Source organism: Zootoca vivipara, chromosome 11 (assembly GCF_965207765.1).
Source record: "Zootoca vivipara chromosome 11, rZooViv2.hap1.1, whole genome shotgun sequence".
NCBI classification, from domain to species: domain Eukaryota; kingdom Metazoa; phylum Chordata; class Lepidosauria; order Squamata; family Lacertidae; genus Zootoca; species Zootoca vivipara.
In genome coordinates this window covers 1,405,435-1,424,016 of record NC_142594.1, presented here as the reverse complement: position 1 = coordinate 1,424,016, position 18,582 = coordinate 1,405,435, and the positions used below count along the sequence as shown (strand labels likewise).

Below are 18,582 nucleotides of genomic sequence, written 5' to 3'. Positions count from 1 at the left end.
GCACACCACACTATAATTAGAAAATAAAAAATAATAAGTCCACTCAAAAGTGTGCCATAACTTTCTGCTTCTTTAATTTTGCAAGCAGCACTCTGTGGCATCAGCAGCAATATTTCAACAGATGCAACAATACAGAAACTGCTGTTCAGTAATTTGCTTACATTTCCCATCATGCAAGCTTGTGCATTACAAATCTTTTTTAATTTCCTGATTTTGTGAACAAATGCAAACTAATACAGTCAATCAATCTAGTTTGCGACACACAGCATGAATCCCACTTTCCAGTTATTCTTTGGGCTCACTTGTTAAAAATTAATCATCCTAACACTAGAAAACCTACTCTTGAGAGCTATATATAGAAGCTGAGCAAACTCTTTTTCTGGCTGGTCCGAAAGTAGTGGAATACCAGACATTATTACAGTTAGTTTCACTAACCTAAGTTCCATCCCACTACTAACTTTGACTGGTCTTTTCTCCCCTCCCTTTTTTGTTTTTTTAAATAACCTTTTATTGACTCTTATAAACAAGGATCATAGGAATCTCTCTCTCTCTCTCTCTCTCTCTCTCTCTCTCTATATATATATATATATACATACATACATACATACATACATACATACATACAGTGGTACCTCTCAAGACGAAATTAATTCGTTCCACGAGTCGTTTCGTGTTGCGATAATTTCGTCTTGTGAAGCGCGGTTTCCCATAGGAATGCATTGAAATTTAATTCATGCGTTCCTATGGGGGGGGGGAGCGCAAAAAAAAAAAGGCACCGACTCACCCACCATGGCTGGAAGTTTTTCAGGGGGAAGCAGGAAGAGGGCCAGGGAGAGGCTCCCTCCCTCCTTCCCCAGCAGCCGGACCCTCACACCCAACCAGACAGCCAACCCGTTCGCGCACAGGCAGGCAGGCAGGCTTAAGGTGAGTGAGGGGGGATCCGGCTGCTGCGGAAGCCGGGCAATAGCGGTTGCGGAAGCGCAAGGTGGGCGGGCTCTGGGCAATAGCGGCGGTGGAAGCGCGAGGCAGGCGGGCTCTGGGCGGTGGTGGAAGCGCAAGGTGGGCGGACTCCGGGCAATGGCAGCAGTGGAAGCACGAGGCGGGTGGGCTCCGGGTGATGGCAGCGGTGGAAGCGTGAGGCGGGTGGGCTCTCAGTCTGTCTTTCTCCTCGTGGTGCCCTGCTTTGTCTTGCAAAGTTTTCTATGTCATGGCCATAGAAAACTTCATCTTGCGAGTCTCTTCATCTTGCGAGTCACAAAACGTTTTTGTTTTGTGATTTTTTTGTGCTGCGAGGCATTCGTCTAGCGAGGTACCACTGTAAATGTAAACGGGTGTGTGTGTGTGTGTGTTCGTCTCCAATGTTCAACAAAACTGCTTGACCGATGGCGTTCAAATTTTGACACAAAGTCAAATGTGACTACAAGAGCAAGCCCATTTTCAAAGACAGATGTCACACCTGGGCCAGGTAAAAACCCCAACACCACATGTTCCAGAACTCACAAATCAGACAAACGTGCATGCTGGGAGTACAGGAGAGGTTGCGAAACAGTGCCCTCTAGCAACGGCTACACTGGTGCTACAGCTAGCAAAACTTCCCTCTCCACACCATCTCGCCTCAGCTTTGCAGACTGGGCCGAGTGGAGGTGGGGGCTCGCCTGGTTGGGGGGTGGGGGGAGGAGGGGGTGGGATAGGTCATGGGTCAGGACAGGGTGGGGCCAATCACAGGGATGAGCCAGAGGGTGGGGGAGGAGGGGCCGGGATGGGTCATGGGTTGGGACAGGGTGGGGGGAGTCACAGGGATGTGCCTGTGTAAACAGAACACACAGAAAAACAGGGGGACTCTGAAGGTGAGGGGAGTCTGAAGGGGGACTCTGAGGCTCCATTTAACAGACTGAGCCACAGCAACGCATGGCAGGGCCGGCTAGTAAATGATAAAAATAAATAGACCATGTCTTACGTCATTTGTTTGTCACAAAAATAGCACAATAAATTTATCATAATATCTACAACATATGGTTTAATGTGTAAGTTATTGAATCATGAACTGGTTTTAATAAAAAACAATAACAGGGGAAACAGGATAGAACAGAGTTAACAGATAACATTCAACATTACATAGCTAAACCCTTTGTGGTTGGCTTAGAATAAGTATGAGAAATAGTCATTTTTCCTTTTATGTTACCAATGAAACAATATAAAGCTAGTCTATTAATGAACGTGGGGGGCGGGGAATAGTGCCATCGGCAGCAGTGTCGGGCAAACATGGCAACCGTAGGGCTACCTGGCAGCAGGGCTGTGACAGACCTGAGTGTCAGGTCAGAGCACAGCTCTCCTGCTCACGCGGCGTCTTGGCAAGTGGAGAAACGGAGGCTCACATCTGGATTCTGTCCTCTGCAGGGAGAGGAGGCTCCGCCCCCTGGAGCCCCAGGACACGCGGCAGGGGGCGCTGTGGCCAAAGAGGCCTCCTTGTGAAGCCGACTTCCGCCCGATTATGGGCGGGGCCGGGAGGAGCCGCAGAGCTACGAAGCAGTGAGGGGGGGTCCCGACCTGACCTGCGCCGGTTATTTCCTGGCTCAGGCTGCCCTTCCATGCAGGCGGAGACGGGCGTGTCCGCGAGAACAACCGATGCTGCTTCTGTACGCAGCCGACCCATTGGAAGAATTGCTCCAATGCTTCGGGTGGAGGGGGGGGGCGTTGAATATTTATGCCCTTCTGCAGAAAAAAAGATCGGAAGTTCTGCACGGGAGAGTCCGCGGGCATTTCATGTCATGCAGGAGGAAGGGAGGCAACTCAGGGGGACCGTCTCTCTCCTCGGGTGGACCTTTCCGAAAGTGCGGCGATTTGGCGCGTGTCTGCCAAAGTTTCCCCCGGAGCCCCTCAGGCAAGCCAGCTAGTAGCAGGGCTCTCTCCTGGCAGGGAGAACCACCAACACAACACGGGTGCTGACCCTCCACACGTGCCGAAGAGGAGCAGCGCGTGCGTGCGGGAGAAGCGAGCAGGGGAGATGTCGGAAGGGCCGGCCGGGATCGGTCTGTCCTAGTTGTGCCTCGTCTGCTGCGCGGAGCTGTCTTGTGTGGACGGAAAGAGATCCATTCTGACTCTGCAGACAGGAGGATTCCGGTGCCAAGGAGAGAGAAAACTCTCCCTCTTCCCCGAGGCTCTTGGCTGTCTCAGGAAACAATGGAGTGCTCCTTCGGGGGTGAAGCCAAACCACGGCTGTATCAGCACCAAAGTGACTCTCCCCTCCCCCAACACCGGGCGCAATCCTGGGCTGTATGCCTGGAGGTCCTGGGCTCCCCAGAGGACAAGATGCTCCTGTCTCTTGATCCTCTGACCTGGTCCAAACGGAAGCAGATCGATACATTGGGCATGTTATGTATTCAGTGATCTGTTTGCCTGAGCTGGAGTCTGGACTCTGGATTTAGGATTCTGAGCTCCTGTGTTCTGATTCCATACATGATTGTCCAATCACAGAACATTTCAGGGTTTGGGCCTCTGCAATTGGCCCTTGAACTCTGAGTTGTGATTCGCAGGTTGGAAGTTAAGATAGCCAATCATGTTGGAGGTGGGAGTGGCCCAGGCTTTCAGAAATGTAATAAGCAGTTGCTTTGCCCTTGCTAGTTCAATAAAGGTTCTTGAAGTTGTCACTGTGTCTTGCCTTGTGGGAACCCACCTACACTACAGGGCATCAGCTGGGCTGCAGGAGTTGCCAGGAGGCGACAAACAAGGCACCTGAGAGAGGGGTGTTAATGTCAAGTAGCAGATAAAAAGGCAAATGGCCTTGGAAAGGTGAAAACCCCCAGAACAGAGGCCTCATGGACCTTTTCCCCATTTTTACAGCAAAACCCAATCGCCAAGAGTCATTTCATCCAGTATTAAATCCAGAAATCTGAATGTGGCCCAGCAGTTTTGCATCCTGGTCCACCAGATAATTAAGAATCCCAAGCAAGCAAGGTTTATCCTATTTCTTGTACCGTGTTTCTCATATTATAAGACACGTCTTATATTTATTTTTTCCTCAAAAAAACACACTATGGCTAATTTTCAAGGGATGTCTTATTTTTTTCCTCCTCCTCCTGCCGCGGCCGGCATTGCTGCTGTGCCTATCACTATGTCTTATTTTCGGGGTATGGCTTATATTCCTTGAATGCTTAAAAATCCTGCTATGGCTTATTTTATGGGTATGTCTTAAAATATGAAAAACAGGGTAGGGGCCGGTGCTTCACATGGTGCCTTAAAAATAGTGCAAGCTTACTTTATTACGCCATGTCTGCACGTTATTTCAGCTTTGCAATAAAAAGCATAAAGCCTGCTAATAACTGATCTGCCTGTTTGGAGAGTCCACCTTTTCTCTGATGTGCATAGGTTGAGCACAGAATTCTCTCTGCTGGTACAACATCCTGTGCCTTGTTATAGGCAGCTTCCAGTCTCCAACATTGGATAAACCTTTCCAAAGTTTCAACAAAAATGTAAGGGGCAGAGGCAAAACGTGGAAAGCCATAAACATAAGCACATATGACTAGAGCACAAGAGCACCATTTCAAATGGCTAGTATGCCTTTATTCTGGTCCTTTTTTTACCGTTAATGATCTGTAACAGCCTCATAACAGGAACCTCTTTTGGCTGAAGAGCAAGGTTTTTTTAAAATTCCGTAAATCCAGGCCTTTAAGGACTTGCAGACCCAAATCAACAGGCAGCTTCCATTTTAAAATCTGTCTGCTAAAAACTTTCCTATTCCACAAAACTCGTGCAGGCAATTGAGATATTTTAAGACCTGATCTCGGATTTTAAAATTCTTTTTTACATGGCTTTTATAATATATAGATGTGTGTCACTACCGTAGTTTCAGCAGCTATTAATGAGGATATAACCAAAGACAAAGGGAAACACCTGCAGCCTGCTCCTGGGTGGGGAGATATTCCAGGTAGGGCCAGAATCTGCATACTCATCATTTATTCACTTAGGTGTATATATACCAGGCATCCCCAAACTGCGGCCCTCCAGATGTTTTGGCCAACAACTCCCATGATCCCTAGCTAACAGGACCAGTAGTCGAGGAGGATGGGAATTGTAGTCCAAAACATCTGGAGGGCCAAAGTTTGGGGATGCCTGATATACACCCTGCCTACTAACTGAAAGATGTAAAAGGGTGTGTGTGATTATAGCAAAACCAAACAGGAAAAAAGTGCACTGCAGTTAGAAATTGATTTTATTTTGAAAATAATGCTATTTTAAATCCTAGAGGGATAGGAGGAAAGCTTCAGAATTACACATTCAAGAAGCGTTTGTTAAATCCCAAACTTCTGCTATATAAAAAGATGATAATGAAACCCCCTTGCATTGCTCCTTTAAAGAAAAAGGTTAACAGCCTGACACTTTCCCTGCATCTTCCACATAAATATATCTTCTAAAATTCTTCCAGGCCCTTTAAACCCCTGCAATTTTAACAGATTATGTAATTGTCATGTTTTGAGCTATTGCTTACAAGCAGCATATCTCTATCTTTGCCTCTCTTTCTGCCAGGAACAATTTTCTTTTAATGCTGCAAGCTGTTATTTTCATAATACAGGAATCCCAATCTCCCCCCCCCACCATTTAAGTGTGTTCAATTAATGCACAACAATGCATATGCGCAGCACCAAAAACCCAAAATGGGGCAGAGAGACCTGAAGAGCCTCTGCAAAACCCCACTGCACCTCCAGCCCACAAAGAGACTCCCTGGAGCCCAGAGGGTGTCCTCTTTAGGGTCCGGGAAAGAGCTCCTCAAAAGCTGAAGGCGCAGCAGGGTGCGCCCCCCCCATTTTTTTTTGCACATTTCACTTATGCACGCAGGGGACCAGAATGTTACCCCCATGTAAACGGCGAGTCGCCTGTACAGAATTTCTAAATGGTTTTAGTGTTTTCATGCTGGATCTTCACCGAGCAGTCATCTCTAACTAGAAGCCAGCAACACATAAGGATGCATTCAGGGGGGGGGGGGAGGCAAGCACAGTGCAGTCACAAGAGAAGCCCACGGGGGGGGGGGGAGGCAAGAGCAATTCAGCCCTGGGTGGCTGAGACAAGCAAAGCAAATGCAAAGGTATGAGAGAGAAGCCAGGAGGTGGACCCAAGTGAGGAGCTGGAGAGTGATGGCAGAGACCAGTGAGGAAGAAGATGTGTCTCAGCATCAAAAGCATCTGGAGGTGTTGGGCACAGGTGTGTGGGCCCACAGGTGGCTTTGCCCCCATCCAGAACTGACCACCGATGATGATCCTTCACAAGGTTCCGTAGCCCCTGGGCAGGAAAAGGGCTTCTTCCACCCCCCTTTCAAGCTCCAATTTCCAATTAAGCCTTTGCTTCACTCCTTAGGTCCTGTGCCACAATGTTTAGGAAGAACCTTGTGGTATCTCAGAGATTTTGTCCAGTGACTTCAGCAGTTCAGCCACCATTTGCAGCTCTTTCGCGCCAGAGAGCAGCTGCCTGGAATGAAAGAAAGGGGAGAAATGAGAGTGAGAGTGACTGCTTAGGCCAGGATTTACTTATTTATAAAAACATTTGTATGGCCACTGTGTCCTAAAGATACATCTCAATGCAGTTTACAACAATAAAAACATAAAACCATACAATAAAAACCACACAAAAAGTTAAAAACAGGCACCCATTAACCATTGTGGAAGGGTGCATTCTAAATTGTCCATGGAGGCCTAGCAAAACAAAAAATGTTTTCAGCAGGCATGTAAAAGTTGGCATAGAAGGCGCTTGCTGAATCTCCAGTGGCAGAGAGTCCCACAGGACTGGACCAATGACAGTAAAGGCTCATTTTATTGTTGCTGTCAAATGAACCTCACCAACTAAGGGAATGCCCAACAGCCCTCCTGCAGATACAAGGGTCTGTGATATAAGAGTTCAGGGGCTCCCTGAGGCACCCTGGACCTAAGTTGTTCAGGGCTTTGTAGATGTCTTGAACCTGGCACAGCAATAAGTGGGCTTACTGGCAACTCCCTTATCCCCAACAGCACCCTTGGCAGGTTTTCAAGGAGGCAATGAAAGCATTTGGCTCAGAAATAGAAGCTGGCCTACGCAGACATGGACATCTGAGTGAACTTTTGGGAACCTGGATAAAGGGGAGCAGAGATTGAGCTGCATTCCTAGCACACAATTCAAGAGAAGCCTAAGCTATTACTTCCATCTCTTTCGATTACAGATACAGGTAACTCCCATCTTGAATGGTAAGGGAAGTGCAGGGCTTTTGGGGGGGGGAGCTCTGCCAGGGTCCCAGGGCCCTCCTGCCTCCTCCTCAAAGCTGGGGAAGTACTTACGAGTCTTTGTGATGTCATACCAGTTGCAGACAGATCATTAAAAAACCACAATACTCCCCCAGTGAGACAAACGGGACTTAAAATGCTGGGCTCCCTCTGTTTCCACCCAACACATCCGAGGCTCTGCAGGATTTCAGACAGGAGGCCGGAAAATGCCAGAGGCGGAACTTGGGAGCATCTGCCTGCAAAACTAGCCCTCTGCCCAATGAGCTATAGCCCATCCCAAGTTTGTAACTTGGGCAAGACTGTGCCATTGTATCGATGGCAAGGGCTGAGGACGGAAACCATGCTTCATTTTCAGGGTAAGGGTTGTAGCTCCGCATGCAGAAGGTCTTGGGTTCCATTTCCAATGGAATCTGCGGGAGATTCCCTGCCTAAAACCCTGGAGAGCTGCTGTCAGTCAGTGTAAACAATACTACCGTATATGCTGGCGTATAAGGCGACTGGGCGTATAAGACGACCCCTTACTTTTCAAGTTAAAATATAGAATTTGGGATGTACTCCAGCCCTTTTTTGGCGGGGAGGGGAGGGGAGGCTGTCTTCTCCAGCACTCAAGTCTGCAGCCGGGGAAATGGTGGTTTGTTTGTTTGTTTGTTTGCTTAGTTATTGAGAGGGGGAAAGAAGCCAGAGAGAGGAGAGATAGAGAAGCAGAGACATCGAGCAAAAGGGGGGAAAGAAACCATAGAGAGGATAGCGATAGAGGGGCAGAGACATTGGAGGCTCACACAGCCAGCAAAAGATGCTGAGCAGCAGTGAAAGAGAGAGCGGAGAGAGAGAGAGAGAGAGAGAGAGAGAGAGAGGGAGAGAGAGACGGAGAGATCCCTTTGCTTTGCGCTGACAAAAAGAGAAGAGGCAGCAGCTTGACACCAATGAAATACACAAAACTGTATCTCTGCACTGATCCAGGTCACAAAGCCATGAGGGAGCCATTCTCCCTGGCGGGGAGCAGCCCCCTCCCGAGCGCGCTTCTTTGCGTTCATATGGTCACTGCATACAGTGGGGATGCGGCCGTTTTTGAGCTCCCCACACCGTATGCGGTGACCGCAGATTCTTGGACCCGGCGTATAAGACGGGCCCCCAACTTTTGAAAAAAATTTCCTGGGTTCAAAAGCCGTCTTATACGCCAGTATATACGGTAAGTTAGATGGACCAATGGGTCTGACAAGGAGAAGACAGAAGCAATGCCCTAGAGAATGTTATCCTTGTTTTCTCACAACTGAAACAATGTGAGGGCGAATGTCTCTGCAAGTCATACCATTGACCGCTGGTGTTGCTATGGTAACCCAGCGCACCTGGCACCTTATCTCAGAGCATCCAGACCGGTGTGTGGGTATGTGTGATGTGCTAACTCAAGGCCTGGACTGTGTCATTTAACTCATTTGTTTACACCAGGGGTGGCCAACTCCCAAGAGACTGCGATCAACTCACAGAGTTAAAAACTGGCAATGATCTACCCTCTTTTGGGGGGTTCGGGTCAAAGTTGTTGAGTTTTTTCAGGGAGGAGGTAAAATGTTGATTTTTTTAAGGGGAGCAACAGTTGTTCAGCTTCTTTGGGGGGAGCCAATGATCTACCAGTGATCCACCTCAGGCATCACGATCTACCTGTTGGACATGCCTGGTTTACATCACACCAAGACACATCCATCTCCCGTTGAGCTGCAAGCTGACTGGGGTTCATGTAGATTTTAATCTACAGATGCCCAATGTTGAAATGTACCTGATGGATGGTTGGGACTTTGTGATGACGGCGAGGAGATTCTGCAAGGCAGCCTTGGCATTTTGCTGCACTATGGCCAGGTTAGCAGAGTGGCTAGATTTCAAGGCTTCATTTTCTAACCTGTAGTTCTCCACCTGAACCTTTAAGGTAAAAAATAGGATGGGGGGGGGAATATGTCAGAGACATGTGGATAAAAGCACAGAGGAGCTAGGGCAAAGGATCCTGCAGATGCCAGCAAGGTTAGCTGAGAACATTATTCCAAACAATGCGAGTCTGGTAAGCAGGTTTATTTATTTTTAAAAAGCATTTTTCACCCAGCCTTTTCTACCAAAAAAAGGCTCCCAGAACACTTTGCAAAGTTTCACAAGTCCCTGACTGTGTACACAACATGTATTTAAAGCACTTGGCTTCCCCAAAAGCATCCTGGGAACTGTAAAGGTAAAGGGACCCCTGACCGTTCAGTCCAGTCAAGGACGACTCTGGGGTTGCAGCGCTCATCTCACTTTACTGGCCGAGGGAGCTGGCGTTTGTCCGCAGACAGCTTCCAGGTCATGTGGCCAGCATGACTAAGCTGCTTCTGGCAAACCAGAGCAGCGCACGGAAACGCTGTTTACCTTCCCGCCGGAGCGGTACCTATTTATCTACTTGCACTTTGATGTGCTTTCGAACTGCTAGGTGGGCAGGAGCAGGGACAGAGCAATGGGAGCTCACCCTGTCGCGGGGATTCAAACCGCTGACCTTCCAATTGGCAAGCCCTAGGCTCAGTGGTTTAGACCACAGCGCCACCCGCATCCCTCCTGGGAACTGTCGTTAACCCCCCAAAAACTATAACCCCCAGCACCCTTAAACTACATTTCCCAGGATTCTTTGGGAGAAGACAGGTGCTTTCCATTTATGGTGTGTAGTCACACACAACAACACGTGGTCTGAGCAAGTTTCCTGGCAAAGGAGTGTGGGGAGTTCAGCTGTGTCTCACCTTCAACCTGCAACATCTCCTTGGCCTCATGAACGGAACAGGAGAAGAGCCTGGGTACTGGGTCAGGCCAGGGCCCATCTAGTTCCGCATCCTGTTCTCACAGGGGCCAACCAAATGCTGATTCTGGGAAACCTGCAAGCAGGATCCGAGGGCAAGAGCAAACTTTCCCTTCTCGCCGTTTCCAGCCACTGGGATCCAGAAGCTGCCTCTGGCTGCGGAGGCAGAACAGAGCAAAGCCCTCCTGGCTAGGAGCCACCTTAGGCCTCCCCTCCTGCATGAATTTGTCTAGTCCTCTTTTGGAGCCCTCATGGCCTCTTGCAGGAGCAAGTTCCCCAGTTTAGCTCTCCACCCTCCTTAGCTTTGCCTAAGCAGGTGCTCAGAAACGAAAGTGTTTGGCTTTTTAAAAGGACCGAGAAGAAAAGGACCCAACGAAGGAGGCCCCCCAGGCCGTACCTGGAGGAGGCTGTTGTGCTGCTTCAGCTTCACAGTGCTGGTTTCGGCCTTCATGGCCCGTTTCTGGAATAGAGAAGAGCAGGGCTGGTCACGGGAGCCTGAAGAATAAAAGACATGGGGGGGGGGAGACCCTGAGGTCCCGCTATCAGTCAGACACAGTAGGCCTCTCACAACCAGCTGCCTGGAGCCACATGCAGGGCCGTCTTGAGCGCCCCTGGCACCATGGTGCGACGGATCCCTCCGGCGCCCCCCCCGCCCCGTTTCCCAGCGTGGTGGGCGGGCGGGCACAGCATGGCTGCCACAGGCGCTGCTGCGCGGCGGACCGGCCGGCCAGCAGGCGGGCGCAGCTCGCGGCACCCCCCTGGCGGGCCGGGGCTGTGCTGCCCTGCCCCACCGAGCCTGGCCGTAGGGCCGGCCCTGGCCACATGCTCTTGTGGGCTTCCCATTGGGGGGGGGCAGCGTCCCACCAGAGACTAGGAGCAGAATCTCCCCACCTGCTCGCTGTTATGAGTCAGCTTCCATTACAGATGGATCACATTCCCATTTCACACAGCCTTCCAGGGGCCACATGCAGGGCCAGAGAGCAGTGCACAGGGCAGCTGAGATCAAAGTTTACCTTTTGTGCAGTTGACATCTTTCTCCATGCCCTCAGAAGGCAACCTTCTCTCAAGGACACCATCCAGGCTGGCAGAAGCCCTCAAGGGGGGCAGGAAGTAAGGCTGATTTGGGGGTGGCCTGGGGAGGGTCTTTGGGGCCTGCAGTCTCTCCACAAGCTGCTGGGAGGAGCTGCCCATTACCCCACCACCACAAAGAGATGGGGCGAGCGAGGGGTAGGGTAGAGAGATCTGCTTCCATCTGAGATCTCGGAAACAACTTGAGGCTAACAGAGACCACTGTCACCTACAAACCAGATGTATTCTTCAGCAGTTGAGACACAGGGAAGAAGAGAACTCCAGGGCAGGGCCCATTACAGAGCCACCCCAGGGCTGGGAGTGCCAGGGTGTTCCTCCCCTGGCAGGCCAGACTCACCGCCATCCGCTCCAGGTTCTCCTCCACTTGCTGCACCATGGCCTCCAAGTCCCGGGTCTCCTTCTCCTCTTTCTGCCGACTCTCCGCCAAGGTCCTTTCCAGCTGCTTGATTCTAGTTTACAAAAGGGCAACAGCAAGGAATCAAGCATTGCCTTTGTGGGGTGGCTCCCTAGCTTAGCAATTCCCAAACTTTTGGGGGCCACCACCTCCTTGGTTCCATATATTCCTTCCCCCTCAGTGCCCCCTACCCTATAAAGAGGATCATTCAGAATACGCACTAAGGGGGGGGGGGAGTTCAAAACAGCAACAATTTATTGCGCCTTCATTCAAAATCAAATTAAAACTATTTAAAACAAATTAAGAAATTGAAAGGTTTGGTTTGGGTTTTGTTTTTTAAAGGCTTATTTACTATGTTGGAGGAGGTTTTCTTGCGAGAAACACAGTATGTTTCCGTGTGCCAGAAGCGGCTTAGTCCTGCTGGCCACATGACCTGGAAGCTGTTCGCCGGCTCCCTTGGCCAGTAAAGTGAGATGAGCGCCGCGACCCCAGAGTTCGTCACGACTGGACCTGATGGTCAGAGGTCCCTTGCAGTATGTGTACCTTTCTGCCTGACTCTCAGAAACTGCTTGAAGATGGCTGATCTTACTCCTAAACTTAGAATTTTCTTCTTTTAACTGCAAAAGAAAGAGCAAAAGAAATACCTAATTGAACAAATGTTTTCCTCATATATCAGTAGCAAAGTTATTTGGATGAAACTGGATTAAGACAATGTGTATTTGGGGATAAAGAAAAACATGAATATCCAATTTTTTTGTCAAGGACCCAGGTTTGACTCTGTTTGCTCTGTCTGCAAAATTAAAGGGATTTTGAATTGCTAGGAGGAAAAAAGGAACCGATGAAGAATCCAGAGTTCATGGAGCTCAGAGGGCCAGCATGAAAGTCAGGATGTTGAAGGTGTCTTTAGGGTAGCCTTTTTCAAACAAACCAAGACATATCAGGAATTTTCCTGACGTATGGCAAGCCTACTTTAAGACACCAAAACCCCCATCTCTCCACAACCAGTTTCCTGGCTGGGATCCACACCTGGCTGGGCCTCCAAGCCCCCTTGGAACAGTCCCTGGGCTGAGTTTCAAAAGTGTGTGTGATTTGGGGGGAGTGTGGGGAGTGGAACAACTCTCGCTGTTAATTATAATAACCTTTAAATGTTTTTAAATACTAGCTTCCAACAGTCTTGTTAATAATTTTAATGTTAATTGTAAGCTACTCATAAGTTTTGTTACATTCAAGAGGCATATAAATAAAATAAAAAATTAACTGGGGGGGAGATACTGCTCCTCCCGAAAAGCCTGAGGTGAACACAGGCCCCTGGGGGCCCCTATGGTCCAGCCTACACAGAGGCCCCAACGGGAAGGCCAGAAGCGGGGCCTGAGTGCGACAGCAAGTCTTCAGCTGGCATTCTGGGGTAGGTTGCCCCTGGGCAGGGAGGCTCCTGCTTTCCCACTAAACCAGGCATAGGCAAACTCAGCCCTCCAGATGTTTTGAGACTACAATTCCCATCCCTGACCACTGGTCCTGCTAGCTAGGGGTGATGGGAGATATAGGTCCAAATCGTCTGGAGGGCCGAATATGCCTATGCCTGCACTAAACGTTCATATGTAGAGCTGAGCTGGATTGGCCCAAAGGGAGCCCATCCGGTCCCACCTCCTGTCCACACAGTGCCCAACCAAGATGCTCCAACAGGAAGCCCCAAACCAGTACTGGAGCAAGAGCTCAGAAGCATTACCGCCTCCAACAGGGGCGGGGGCAAAAATAAATTGGGTGGCAGGAGTTAAGAAGGGCTAGAGAACACATTTGGGGGGGGGGTCTTCCTTCCCTTGCCCAGCCTGGGACTTGAGAAGCGTCAACAGGAGAACCTCGAAGCACACCCATTTGCCAGGGAGCAATCCTGGCCTCCCAGCTCATTCAGGAGACGTGGACTCGCTATTCAGACGGAAGCAGGAGCGTTAGGAAGAGACCCAAGCAGCTTGCAATTCAGATTCCTGTCTCCTCACTTCTTCGTAAGTCAGCTGGCAAGGAGGCAGATAAAAGCTGTCCCCCCCAGCAGCTCCATCCACAGGCAAGCTCTGATCCTCCTTGGCCTCCAGTTTCCACGGAGTAAACCTCTGGAGCTCAGACAGGTCAGAGGGATCACAGCAGAAAGAGTCTGGGGTGCTGTCCAAGGAGGGGCTGGACACCCTGCCCAGGTGGGCCTCTTCAACAGCTGATGGCTGGTAGGTGCTGCTCCATTCGCTGTCCTCGTCTTCATCTTCCAGCAAGGAGTTAGTTGCCATTGGGTCCGGGGGAAATGGCTTGTGGAAGGCCACATCCAAAGACCCAGGGGACGAGGGGCTGTCGTCCAGGAGGAGTGAGAACCTTGAGGAATCCTAAAATGGCAAAGGAGGGAAATCTGTTCTCAGCCTAATGAAAAGCCCATCACTCAGGAAAAGAAACCCCTGGCTGTAGTTGCTTAAGAGCAGCCCAGAGAGAAGTGGCTCCACTGAAACTCCCAAACACTGTGTGTGTGTGTGTGTGTGTGTGTGTGTGTGTGTGTGACTCCCCTCTCCTCTCCCCTGCCTCTGCCCATAGCTGTCAAGTTTTCCCTATTCTTGAGAGGAAGCCTATTCATCATAAGGGAATTTACCTTAAAAAAAAGGGGAGAACTTGACAGCTATGCCTCTGCCTTTGCCTCCCAGAGGGGGCTGTAAGGGCGCTGCCTGAGCCTGAGGGGGTGGGTGGGCAGGACAGCAGCCCCATGGCGCCAGGGGCAGTCTCTCCTCCCGCCCCCCTTCCTCCGCCAGTGCCTTCTCTCTGCACGGAGTGAGTCACTACTCTTCCCACCTGTGGCGCAGGAAAGAGGGAGGCCCATGAGTGCGGGGAGGTGTGGCAGGTTCCTCCTTGGGGGCGGAGGGGACTCAGCCACTCACCCTCTTGATTCCTGGTGCCCCCCCATTGCCCGCTTTGCCCCCCAGGCCTTACCTTGGGGCTGCCGGTGCTTGACCCTGAGGAGGCCAGGGCAATGCTGCTCAGCCCCTTTGCTTCCTCCAGGACAGGGGCTGCCAAATACTGGTTCTTGCTCCGCACAAATTCCTTGAAAGAGAAGGGGTTGGCCTCTTCCTCCTCAGGTGCCATGGAAGATCCAACTGGAGGAGGAAGGCAAGGAAGAAGGAAGGAAGAAGACAGCCTTACAAACAGGGGAAGGAATAAGGGGCAAGATCTGGGACTGGGGGATGGGGAATGCCCAGCCCCACCCCAGGGATGCTCACACCCGCAATTTGCTTGCAGCTGCAAACACACACCTGCCTTGACTGTGATAAGGGGCAACTTTTATGGCTCCCCCTGGATAAAAAACAGGAGGGACACCTAACAGTTAGAGCTTAAGGCCAGGGCCAGGAGAGAGAGAGAGAGACTCTGGTGGAAGTCCCCAAGGGGCATGGCCTAGGGAGCCTCTCTGCCTCACAGGGCTGTTGTTGTTATGGGAATTCAGTGGGGAGAACCACCCTGGGGTTTTGGAAGAAGGGTGTTGTACTCATTTAATTAGTTAATAATGAAAATAATGCCACTTTGAACTCCCTGGGAACACAAAAGCAGTCAATAACAAAGAGACCACGTGTCCTTCATCCTCATTCAAACAAATCTCTCCGGAGCCTTGGCGGCCACTTTCCTTTAAAGCGCTACTTAAAACAAAGATCCTCGTTCTCCCTGCAAGCTACTCCTGAGCAAGGAGAGAGAGAGGCACTCTGCACGCGCTCAGAAGCACTTCCCCCCTATTTCTGCTTTTGACCCTATTCCCTCCCGAAGTTCCGGACCTAAGCCAGAGTCCCGCCCAAGGCGGAAGGCACTCTGCACATGCTCAGAGTCCTACCAGCGGGGCCCGTCCAAGGCTGCCGGCGGCCGAAGGAGGCTGCGCCCGCGGAGGAAGGCCGGCTGCGCCCAGCCATGGAGCCGCGCAAAGGGAGCCCGGCGCCGCCCAGGACACGCGCTCTTTAAGGCGGGGCGGGGCCACGCGCGGCAGCACGCGCAGGCCCCGCCCACCTGGCCCCTTTCGAGAGATCTAGCCAATGGAGGCGCTTGAAGTCGGGAGGGCGCCTCCCTCCTCTCTTTCTGGGCGGCGGAGAGCGAAGAAAGGGAAGAGTCGCACGCGCTGGCGACAACTTCCGGCAATACTTCGTCAGTTTCTCTCAAGGATGCGTGTAAAGCACGACCCGCCCCCGGGAACTATAGTTTGTTCAGTGTCACAGGAAGGATTGTGAACCGAAGGCTTTCAAGGCCCGTCACAGCCCCACCCCCGGCAAGCGACTCTTGGCGGCGAAAGCATCGTGCTGCGTCGTCCGAGAAAGGCCGCGTGGAGCTGGAACTTAAGGGGATCCCGAGGGTCGTCTAGACCACCCCCGGCAAGGCAGGACTCTCCCCTCGGGCGCAGCCAGGATCAAGTCAAAGAACAAAAACACTTCGCGAATGGACCGATCATGCTAAGCAAAGTCCTGGCGGCGCCCAGGCCCGAAGCTGCAGCAGCGCCCTGCTCTGGGCAGCTCAGCCGCACGGGGCCCGAAGAGGAGCAGCTGCGAAGAAGTCGGCGCCCACCAGCCCCTCCCTCCGCCCACGGAGATCCGGAATATCGAGCGGAGACTTTCGCCTCCCTCTTTACTCTTCTCTCGCCGCGGAAGACTGTAGCTCCGCCCCTTAACGCCGCCACGGGCCATTCCGCGCGCGCCTCGCAGCAACTGCTGTCTTACCCTCCTAAATTTGCATCTCCCCCTGAAGCTGCTCTAGCTGGAGAAGTGCGGGAGGGGGGAGGGGCGTGTGGGGCAGATCCATGGTCCTCCCTCCCTTTCTTCCCATATGATGAGCCCGATCCGTAGCACACATGGACATTACCTAAGAATTCTTTGGAAAGACCGAAGTGGTGGTGGCATAAAAGTTCAGCTTTTCCGTATTGAGCTGGCAATGAAGGACGTTTGTTTAAGAAGGGGCTCCTTGCACTACTAACTTCACACCTGTAGAACTATGTAGGACTGATTTCACTGCCTCTCGTTTACTGAACTGTAGGCTAATCTCCCGTAGTCTATTTTATCGAACACTGCTTCAGTGACTTTTTGTTGCGAAGGGGTTTATAAATCTGCAAATGCGCCTTTACATGGGCTTAGAGTCCTCTATGCCCATATGCTTGCCCAAGTACCAAACTCCAGAACGCTGCTTTAAAGAAACAAAATCCAATTTCTTCCTATGTCACACACTGGCCTTTAGAATGCCACTATTGTCCACCTTCCAATACGAGGACTTTTTTGCCCCTGTGATGCATCTTCACAGAAAGGAACAGTTCTTAAATCTCCATACCGCCATGGCATGGCGCCAATCAAAATCCTCCACTAGGAAATGTCCAGAACCACAGAAGCCCTAATGAGGTGAACATAGCTGCCAAGTTTTCCCTTTTCTCGCGAGGAAGCCTATTCAGCATAATGGAATTTCCCTTAAAAAAAGGGATAACTTGGCAGCTATGGAGGTGAAGCTGGTCATCCTTGGTACGTCTTGACAGCGAGAACAGAAAGGCCTTTGAAAGCGAATAATGTGTAGAACAGATCTAAAGGGACATTTCAAATAGGTGAAAGTCACGTGGTATGTTAAAATTGGTACCGTATTTATACTTGTAGAATACCACACACTGTTGCAAGATCAACACAGTGGGTAACACAATAGGCGCTTGGGGCACCATCGCTCTTTAACCCCTGTGAATAACAAGCCAGATTAGCTACACAGCTTGAGTTTTCCTTGTACAGTACTGCCATCTGCTGCATTTTGACAACACAAACCTTTTGGTATTATGACCAGCAGCAGTGGAGAACCCACTTCCCTAATGCACATGCATACGCACTATAATTAGCATAATAAAAATAATAAAAAATTATTATTATTACTATTATTATTATTATTATTATTATTACTTATACCTCACCCATCTGGCTGTGTTTCCTCAGCCACTCTGGGCGGCTTCCAGCAAAATATTAAAATACAATAGTTCATCGAATATTAAAAGCTTCCCTAAACAGGGCTGCCTTCAGATGTCTTAATAATAATAATTTATCCTATATAATAAAGTGCAAGTGTCTCTGCGTCCAGTATTCCTTGTGTCTCTGGGTTTGCGCTACTGCGCATGTGCCCCACGGACACAGGGATTGGACACAGAGACACTTCGGAGAGGGGAGCTTGGGGCCCGCTCGGCCCGGCAGGGAGACGAGCCAGGCTGAGGCGGTGAGGTGGGCACAAGGATCGCCCCCCCCCAGCCAGCCGCTCCCCTTCAATCCCCTCACAGCCGGAGCGGCCGCCTCGAGCTCCGTGCTCCTTCCTCCTCCTTCAGCAGCAGCAGGAGGAGCGCGGCACCTCTGGCCGGGACAATGGCAGGGCCCCCTCCTCCCACCTCCCAGCAGCTCTGGCTGCCCCTCGCGGCTCCTCACGGGCGGAGGCTATGGCGATGCCCCGCTCCTCGCCACTGACCTCCCCGGCGGCCCCCTCAGCTTGACGCCTGCCCCCTCGGTCTGGATCGCCCTCCTGAGCCCGCCGCCTCCTCAGCCGCCTCAGCCGGTGTGTCCCTGCTCGGCCCCACTCGCCATCCCTCCAGCCTCCTCAGGCGGAACTGGGATTGGCACGCCCCTCTTGGGTGCATATGGGGAGCGGGAAGCAGGGAAGCAGGAAGCCGCTGCGAGGTAACAACAAACCACCCCCTTTGGCTGGTTCCCCTCCGGCTGCGGAGCAACGAAGTTACCCCCCCCTCGCAACCCTGAAGCTCCGGCGGCAGCGGCGGCCCACCAGACCTCCTTCCCTCCACCCCACGCGCTGGTCTTGGGTTCCGGCCTCTCTGCTTTGCACACTAAAAATAAATAAAATATGTTCTAGCGCATCAAGTGTAAGACAGCTCTATGCTTGCAATTTAAAATCAATATTTGCCGTCCCTCGATTTTTGCACTGTACTTTTGTATAACTTTTTCTGCAGAGTCTTCAACTTAAACACTTTACAGTGGAACCTCAGTTGTCGAATGCTTTGGAAATGGAATATTTCAGCTTTCAAATGCTGACAA

General features: G+C 51.0%; 1 protein-coding gene across 1 annotated transcript; it reads right to left on the bottom strand.

Moving 5' to 3' along the window:
• Window positions 1-5,191: 5,191 nt before the first annotated feature.
• Window positions 5,192-15,529, bottom strand: LOC118077679 (endosome-associated-trafficking regulator 1). Its single transcript, XM_035101382.3, has 8 exons — window positions 15,375-15,529; window positions 14,489-14,652; window positions 13,525-13,896; window positions 12,074-12,147; window positions 11,474-11,585; window positions 10,445-10,507; window positions 9,016-9,155; window positions 5,192-6,459 (listed from the first exon to the last, which is right to left on the bottom strand). The coding sequence occupies exons 1-8, from the start codon at window positions 15,448-15,450 to the stop codon at window positions 6,366-6,368; spliced, it is 1,095 nt and encodes a 364-aa protein (XP_034957273.1). The 5' UTR covers window positions 15,451-15,529; the 3' UTR covers window positions 5,192-6,365.
• Window positions 15,530-18,582: the final 3,053 nt, after the last annotated feature.